Consider the following 10,112-nt stretch of genomic DNA (forward strand, 5'->3'; position numbering starts at 1 on the left):
ATTACTTTAATTTATTAAGAAAATAAAAAAAAAATACTGGTTTAACAAAATATTATTTTAATAAAACTATTTTTTGTCATAACAACAAAGTTTTTGTTGAATAAATTATACTTATAATCCTGCACATTTTTCATTTTTGTACTAATAAAATATTTATAGGATCAATATCAATAAAGATTTTATTAAATATAATGTTATTTTTTAAAATATTCAGTTTTGCTTAGTTATAGTTATAAGAAGTGTAGGAATAATACTGTCCATGTACTCAGAACTTATAGTCCATTGTGCAAATTCCATACTGAATTTTATGATAAAAATCAGTTTATCACCAAAGTGTAATTTACTAACTTTTATGTTTTAACACTCTTGTTCGTACAGATTTTCTTTAATTAAATCCCTATTTTCATAAGATAGTTTTGAGTCTTCTTCTGCTTGTTGACTTTTAGTTTTTACTGATATATGATATATTATAAAGGGTCCCACTGTTAGTGTGGTTTATCATTATATGCATCACTAAGGTATTAAATTATCCAATATTTTCCTATGGTTCCTCGTTGTTTTCATTCTTATTCTTATAAGTTTTCCTTAATTGAATACCTGATTTTCAAGGTTGTCCCTTGCGGTATATTCATCCTGTTCCTACAAGAACCCGAGTAAGTCCCCACAGCAGTACTCGGTACGGTGGTAAGGCTATATACTCTATGATGCGCCTGGTGTCAAAAGTTCCCAAATGTCAAATTCACCTTTCGGTATACTACCTCGTTGACAAGTCTCTCACTTAGTATAGAGATTGGGGATTCAATTTAGAGTATTTAAACAGGTATGCCCATGCCTACTAGTCCCAAAAACTGGAAATGACCGGTTATATTATCAATGACACGTGTTTTTACCCCCTCTAGTATAACTATAGGGATGTCGTTCCCGCGATCTAAAAGGATCCATTGCTTGATCTTCTAATTAGAGTATACATACAATTATGTTTGAATTAACAAAAGAAAAAAATTCAACAATTCATGACTAATGAAAAGAGAAGGGGAAAAAATATGCATTAAATACTTCTCCGCTCCACAAAACATTTAACACAAGGTCCATCAATGATGGGATTTTTTTGTTTTGTATTTTATTGTTGAGAAATTAACACTTGAGAATTGAAGGTGATGCGTTTACTTCTCAACATTATCTATATAAATTATTTTATAGTGGTATTAAATTGTTGATGTAAACAATTAATTTTAAAGGTTATTATTTTATTACTTGGTACAACACTGCCTGTATGAAAAATAGATCTATTTAGTGACGTTTTATATCATTGGAAATATTGTGATTTTTTAATCAAGTCTAATAATTTTTTCTTATATAGATTCATTTTTAACAAATTATACATTAAAATATACTATGTATAATGCAATTTTTCATTAAAAAAAATTATTCTTCCCTGACGTCAATAAAATCACGGTATTTTTGAGGAACTATATTTTAGTTGATTGTTTAAGTTTACTTAGCTTTTATCTTATAAAGTATAAACTAAAATACACGTTTTATAGTATTTGAACACAAAATTAATTATACTTTTGAAATTACCTCGTTGTTAAGAAGTTTCAGTCACATCTGTTTTAAAATCAAAAAGTTAAATTATCCTACAGAGACGTTTATAATTATTTACTAAGTGTCTTATATTTATATAATTTCATTTGTGACAATAAAGAAGCCATTAATCCGTGAAATATGACTGATTTATTCATTAAACTATATGTTCAGTCTGTCTGTCAATTAAAAACATTCCATATAATTGATGATTTGCGCTGTTTATAAGAAGTCATATTCATTCCCACGGTTTTATATTGTCTATTCTTATATGCATACATTTAGGTCACTATTTTTATATTATAGTTCTTACTATTATTTTTTAATTAACAGGAATCAGTTTATATACACTGAATATGCGTTTTCTTTCGACTTCTTAACATTTATGAAGTGTATTCGTTTCCCCAAAATAATTCAAACATACACTTAACGTATTATAACAGAGCTTTAAATAATACATTTTTCTAACGTACATTTACAATAAGAATAAAGAAATTTTTAAATCCGATTTCAATATTTGCGGATATAGTATTTATAAAGTAAGAACTCTGGGTGAATAGATTTAAGAAGATAATATATAAAAAAAACAATACAATAGTCGCAACACTGATCTCATGCGTCTATGACGTTAAAATAACTTTAACATTATTTATTACTTTAACAATTCTTTATTCTTATTATTTTTTATTAAAAAATATATAGATATTGACATCATTCGTTTGAAATAAAATAAAAGATTATTATTATATGTAGATACAAACATTTATTTTACACGCTCTAACTATTTTGAAACTACCCGATTGATATTAGAAACATTTTTACTTTTTAATAAAGCCATTGAACGTTTTAAAATGTTAGATATTTTAAATAGGACAAACAATATATTACTTTTATGTCAATTTAGACTTCTCTGTTAGGATTTTTTTTTCTATTTTAGTTTTAAAACATTTATAAAGATAATAGACACATTTACTTTATTATAAAATTTTTAATAAAGTATAGTTAAAATATTTATTGTTATATCGTAAATTTTATTAAAACCGTATTAAGTTATTCTATTTAGAAAAAATTACAATTTTAAATAGTAATGGGCTCTTTTTTCGACTTATTATGAAGTTCTTATTTCCATTTACGAGATTACTTCTCTGTCTAAAAGTTATAATGATGTGATGTTAAATGTATATTGCAAATAACAAGGATCGTTTCCCAGAAATAATTGATTTATAACTCATGCCATCAATCATTTGTATTTAACGAATAATTATGTGGTACCTTATTGACATGGCCATGTAGATCGTATTTCTACGGTGTCCAAATAACTTTTAACAACGACAGTGTGGAATATCATTAAAATAGTATTTTAATAATACTGATGGCGACCAACCTACTTCATTTAACGGTGGGAAATTTCACTTACACGTTGCGATGGTGTTGTGGAAAGTCAGTATATATGTACATTTTTAATTGTACAGGATTTACAGTGATGATGGTAATATTAAGAATTCAGGGGAAATGGAGTAATTATTTAATTGTTACAAATGTGCTAGTGTTAAGAAACGACATATGATTACTATGGATAAATTTTTTTTATGATTCGGTATGAGTAAAAATTTTAACATTATCAATCATTGGTTTTAATAGCAGTAATCGGAAAATGTTGCAAATGATTATTTGGCTCACTTACAAAACTTTCTAATAGTTTTAACTGTGCAGTTTAAACGAACAATTAAAGTAATTAATATTGTTCCACGGATTGTACTAGTTTCAGGATGGAATACTCGAAGTTTGTATTGTTTTCTTTAATTATACTAAAATTTGTACTAAAAACTCAACATATCTGTATTTTGTATAATTATTACATTAGTATTAAGATAAATTCGTACAAATACAATTGTTTTACTTTAACTTTATTGCTACAAATGAAATTTATTTATTACATTAAATGTTTATGCATTGAGAAATTATAGACAGATAACATTGGAACTAATTGTTTTCACATTTTTGATACGTCACTGATTTGAGCTATTTAGACTTAAATAAAGACTCCCTTTTCTATGGTGATATAAAAGCAAGGTAGAATAATGGGATAAATATTTTTTTTATTAAACAACTACTGCTTAAAATTTATTTTATAATTCATCAAAACCATAATACAACTATAATTATTATAAAAAATAACTAACCGAACTTAAATAAGTTATAATACGTTATTCATAAGAAGATAGTGCATTAAATTGAAAAATAAAATATAATACTTTAGGATACACAGTATGCGAATATTAATATCTCGTTTCATGTAGAATAGACCACAAGAATACATTAAGTGAATTGTTTGGAATGTCTATAATAACAAAACAACATATTTTCATGATTAGTTTTAGTTTCCAATCAAATTCATAGTAATGCAATTGTTTAAAAAATGATTCAAATGGTGCCTATTGTAATTCGTAGCTCATATCCAAAACAGATTAAAGTTTCTATTTTCATTTATGCTAAATCTTGGTTATAGCTAACCACCACTTTATATTAACTTTTATGTAGAAATTTAATTCATTTAGGTTAACTGTTAATGGTTAATCCAAACTGATACATCTATAGAAGTGCAATACTCATAAATATATTTAAGAAAAAAACGTTAAAAAAAAATGTTAATAATCAATGGACACAATTTACAGTATAGACGCGAATAATTTAATATTAAATGCTACTCACTTAAAATAATCACGGTTAGTATTTATGATTAATAGACTGTAATATTGCTATTTTTTTTTTGTTGACATTAATAGTGAAAATCTATATAATTGCTAAAAAAATAAACTGCCAAATGGAGCATTTTTTCTTCGATGAAATAGAGGAGAACGGGTTGTTATCCAAGTTACAAATAATAATTTTGTTTAATGTTACTTAGGTGACAAAATGTATATTCGACCAAAACAGTTCATTTGTTTTTTTTTTCAATGACGAACTAAACATACTTCAAATTTATATCATTAATTTGATGTCTTCAAAAACTTCTAGTTTTTCAAGCAAAGAGAAGGTAAGTTTTTTAAACATACGGTGATTATTAATAATGTTTCATTTAAATAGACACAATAACTATCAGTAATTATTATTCATTATCTTTTCGTAAAAAGATAATACTACATTTACATTTATTTTCGAATTAATTATTGGTCTGTATGGTTCGAGTGTATATCAACTGTACACCAGTAATACTGTGTCCTATAATTATTTGCATCTTAAAATACATATATTTTATAAAAATTACCTAACATTATTCTTAAATGTGTAATATTTAAATAGTTACAAATAAGTGAAAGTTTTACATATATTGATAATATGTTTACGATTTAAGATGGTACGAACTATTATTAGCAATGAATGAATGCTTATAATTGATATAGTAACTTTAACTTTTTAATTTCTAATACGAGATTTTTTTTAGCAAAACAAAATTCTAAAGCTATTAGTTATATATTAAGCGTTTTAATTAAGTGGATTACTGTAATTTTAAATTAAAATTGAAATTATTTTTAAATCAACAATTTGTACGTAACAAATTAACTTGCTTAATAAAAATTTTAGGCTAAACACAAAGATTATATATTTAGATACATGGAAAGTATTTTTAAATTAATTATACACAAAAATACTTTTATACAAATAATTTATTAAGATTAACTTTATTTACAGATATTACATAGTAGTTTTTTGAAATTTGTGCAGGCCGTACAAAAGGCTACCAACGTAACCGGCTGGGAGGATGTGCCTTATGGAAATAATGTTCTTCCTCTGGACGACAAAAATGTCTTTGAAGTTATTTATACTAATCATTCAGTTATGATTCTTTTTCATGCAAAATGTAAGTTCGCGAAAATTTATTGATGTATGCAGTTGTTTTGTCTTTGTAAATCATTCGATCTCTAATGAACTGTATATCACAAAAATATGAAAAATATACTAAAATACAGAAATAAGTATGTACGATATCTAAAATAGAAATCTGAGTTACGGAAACGATAACATGTGTGAATCACATATAATGTGGATGTAATTTACATCTCATAAAAAATAAACCACAGATTGTGATATTTCTATAGAGTAATCCGGGTCAAAATGAAGCATGATGGGGTAAAGATGACTCATTATCAACAAATCGTTTAGATTCTAAAATATATAAGAGATGTTTAGTGTTTTTTCAATTTACTAATAATTAGAGTAAATTGATATAATTTATTGATAATTGTTCATATGCGGCCCAGGATACTTTATCCTCTAATAATTATATAATTATTAATTTAAAAATAGCAATTTAAACAACTATTATACAATACAAAATATTAGCTTTTTTCTATCTTAAGACTTTTTTAGTGATATTCTGATCATTTTATAATTCAATAAATAATGTTCATTATATAGTAAGATGAAATATTGCATTGGTATTCAAAACCACATCCAATACATAAATAAAATTATTTATGATTTATTTAGGTCATAATAAAAATAATTTTTCAATTTGATTGAATTTGCTCGACGTTATTGACCTATTCACAATTCACTTATTCTATATATTTCCTCTGTTACATGAGTGTATATAGATATTTCTAAATTGTCAATTGAATTATTTTTTCGAGTAACAAACGAGTGTGGTAAATTGTTGTACGAGTATTTATTAAGAAGCACGTTCCTAAATTGTCACATTTGATAATGAAAATTTCAATCATGGTTTTAAACGGATTTAGCTCTCAAGTAGATATAAAACAGATTACATGCTTATATGTGTTACTGGTTCATTGAAAATAAATAAAAGCGAAACGTGTCAAGTTACTAGATCAATCATCTACGTGTTTAAGACAACACGTCTCGGATTATTGTATTGGGCGTAAAAATCTTATTAAATTAAAAACAGATGTTGATTAAAATTTAAAATGTCAAAAACATATAAAGTGAATGGGGAAAAAAATATATAGTCCCATATAGTCATGAGTATTCTTTAATACTTTCTTAAAAAAATCATAGTTTTGCAATATTACACTCGGTTTAAAATATAGAAGTCGTTATTTATCTCAAATGATTGGATAATGAAGGAGGCGCCATGTATAATTTGTATTAGAAATTTTCAAACCTGAAAAAATGTAAATTACCTCGATTTTATTGCTTTTATTGGATAGATTGTTTAAAAAATATTAATTAAGTAGAATGCTTACAAAACTACATGGTTGTATAATTCTCACGATTAAGAGAGTTGATTGATGTTAGTCTCTTTATTCCTCATAAATTGCGCCCTCCCTCCAGCAATTATTTTAACAAACTATGTATTAGTCTTATCCATACGGTTTGTTATCTCGTTAGTTAAGTATGATTTAAGAAAATAATATATCATTAACAATTTGACAAATTATTACGTTTCCAATATTTTTTGGAATCGAATGAAATAATTTATCACTTCGAACTAAATTGTCTAAGCGTAATTTAAGTAAATTGCATAAGAGGGAGAAATACTTATAAATTAAAACAATTTAGCATATAATTTTTCGCAGACAAGTTTATAAAGTATTAATTAAAAAATTAGTCCTTTTTTTATTCTATTTTTTTAATTAAAATAAACTATTTAGTCCATAAGCTTTATTTTTGTTTTTAGGGTGCAACGCTTGTGTGGAAGTCAAAAAGCTGTATGCTATTTTTGCATCTGAAATGGATAAAGCACGTTGTATTGTATCTGCAGTAGACTGCACTGTTGATTTCGACATTGGACTAACGTTCGGAATTGATAAACTTCCTACGATAATGCTATTTTTGAATGGCAGTCCCATAATATACGAAGGTTTATATGACGTTACTAAACTCCAAAATTTTGTAAAACAAAAGTTGGATGTTTTTGAAAATGAAAGTCGCCATGTTAAGGCTAAGTCGAAAGCAACAGCGCCAAAAAAAAATGAAAATTTAGCTAAATCAAAAAAAGCTGCCAAAAAAGTTAAAATAAATAAGCCTAAAAATTTAAAGGATAAATAAAAAATTTAATGAAAAAATAACTTAAAAAATAAATAACACTTACGATTATTTATTAATACTGATTAGAACGAAATATTCGTACAGGACCGTGTGATAGGAATATATAATTGTGCCAACGCACAAGAACTACACAAACTAAGTTCGTCATCAAAAATAGTTCTTTTTTTGGTAAAAAAAAATATATATTAATAACGAGGTGTATAAATACGAGGTGTTGCTATTAAATAACCATATTAATCTTTTTCTGATCAAATTATGGATGCTTTACTAAGACAATGTACCAACTCNAGATACGAGGTGTTGCTATTAAATAACCATATTAATCTTTTTCTGATCAAATTATGGATGCTTTACTAAGACAATGTACCAACTCATTTTGTTTTGTCTGTAAGGACGTTTTTTGCAAAATATGGTATCACTTTGTTGGAACATCTACTTAGTCGACCTTATCCCTGCGAATTTGTTTTATTTCCAAATTTCGAATTGGTACTATGGGGGACAAGATTTGAAATTGTAAAAGTGATGAAATCAATAGCGAGTGTTAACTATCTGACGGAAGGGGACTTTCAGCACTATATTTTACAATGGAAGTCATATGGAACTTTGTAAGGATCGTTAAGAGAAGTACATGAAGGCGAAATAAAGTTTCTGATGTGATTGGTGACAAATAAAAAGTTTCAGTACGGTTATTTAATAACCACAGTTAGTAAAATTTACAAAGTTTTTCTTTTTTTTTGAAATAAAGCTAACAATTATTATCCTTCATAAAATTATTTTTTCAACGCGACGCTTAAAGATAGACAAAGTAAACAAAAGATTCAACACAATATTTATCATTTAGCTTCAGATATAATTCAATCAAACGGAATTGAATATATAGTCTATTCTAAATAAAACACAATAATATACACAATTATCCAAATTTATGTTTTCGAATTTACAAAATTGAGGCCATTTTACGAAACTACTAATGATGGGCCTTTTATGAGTGATGATATTTTTTATATAATCAAATAGTTTAATTTTAGCATAAACTATCCAATATTAAAAAAAACTATCGAAGAATATTTCTATAGTAACTATTCAATATTTCCTGTAATCAGTAGTTATACTTTTTTTTCTGGAAATTTTTCTATTGCGTTAAGTATTTTTTTGAAATGGTTATTATTTATTTAGTCTTTGAACAACACATATGATATTTTTTATTTTTTTTTTATGCTAATATATCTATGAATGTTGATAAATTTTTTAAATAGAATATTAAATATTAATCATGGATCATGTACATAATTACATCATTGTAATAACAATTCAACATGTTAATTTTTTGTGATGTTATTTTAAACTATATTTTTTAATGGTAATTGCGAATTTATTAACATATTCATAAATTTTGGTATAATTTAAACAAAGCCATAAATTTGCTCAAGTTAAATAAGTTCTAAGGACTAAAATATTTCATACAGAATAAAACTGTTTTAAATAAAAAATGTATATCTCATCATATCCCAATAATTTATTTATCATTTCTCAGCTTATTATTAATATATAATTGATAATTAAGATTCATTACATTATGTACATTATTCTGTAAATATAATAAAAATATCAATAATTTTTATTGAAAAATGACAAAAAATATAAAAACTGAACTAAAAATTACTCTTCTAAAAAATTAAAAAAATTTAAACCTTTTCATTCCAAGAATATGTATTTTTAAGAAAATATCCTTTTTTTATATTCTTCTCATATAATCTTCAGTAGCATATTCTTAAGAACATTCCCATAACCAAAAAAAATTTTCTCAATAGTTCTCTTATATTTTGTTAGCAGTAATTATATAAAATTGTTGAAAAATAGTAATTTCATAATATAAAAATTTAATGTTTAGATATATAAAATTATATAATTGTAAAAATATGTTTACTATATTGTAACACCGCCCTTAATATATTGAGAAAATCTTTTAAAATCATCTGTTAGGGAAAAGAGGTCAAACACACATAAACTCTTCTGTCGTGCAATTGTAAAGCGACTTCATAAAAAATACTTGTCTGTCATTCATTTCAGTCTAACAGCATGAGAATAATATACCACAAATTTTAATTTAACCGAGTGATTAATCAGAAGTAATTAATGAAGTTTTGGTTATACCTTTCATTATTGTTAGACTTATATAAATTGATGAGTAAAATCTTATTGGGTCCTAGGCAAAATATAATAGTTACAAACATAAAGATTTTTTTTTGACGTTCAAGTAAATAAGCAATTTATAAGATTACGTATAGATAACTTCAATTGGTATTTATTGCAGTGTCCCATTAATCCAAGCGAAAAAATGTCGTCAACTTTAAAATTCCTGGTTTAATCAGTTTTACGAGTTGCTTTTTTCATTTGATGGTTGTATATCAGTGTCAGTGATAAGTTGACGTTAAACATTAAAAACAATATGTTTTCACTATTTTTAATTGAAAAATTCTTTCTCAGAAGCAGTTCTTAAATAAAGATAAGGCATC

The 10,112-nt window shown here is 25.3% G+C and overlaps 1 protein-coding gene across 1 annotated transcript; it reads left to right on the top strand.

Annotated features, from left to right (window-relative positions):
- The first annotated feature begins 4,569 nt into the window (after nucleotides 1–4,569).
- LOC126905468 (uncharacterized) lies at nucleotides 4,570–7,677 on the top strand. The gene is made up of 3 exons (XM_050685192.1): nucleotides 4,570–4,621; nucleotides 5,278–5,446; nucleotides 7,226–7,677. Exons 1-3 carry the CDS (start codon nucleotides 4,583–4,585, stop codon nucleotides 7,594–7,596), a joined length of 579 nt encoding a protein of 192 aa, XP_050541149.1. The 5' UTR covers nucleotides 4,570–4,582; the 3' UTR covers nucleotides 7,597–7,677.
- Nucleotides 7,678–10,112: the final 2,435 nt, after the last annotated feature.

The sequence above is a fragment of the Daktulosphaira vitifoliae genome, unplaced genomic scaffold (genome assembly GCF_025091365.1).
Source record: "Daktulosphaira vitifoliae isolate Bord-2020 unplaced genomic scaffold, ASM2509136v1 Scaffold_4, whole genome shotgun sequence".
Taxonomy (NCBI): Eukaryota; Metazoa; Arthropoda; class Insecta; order Hemiptera; family Phylloxeridae; genus Daktulosphaira; species Daktulosphaira vitifoliae.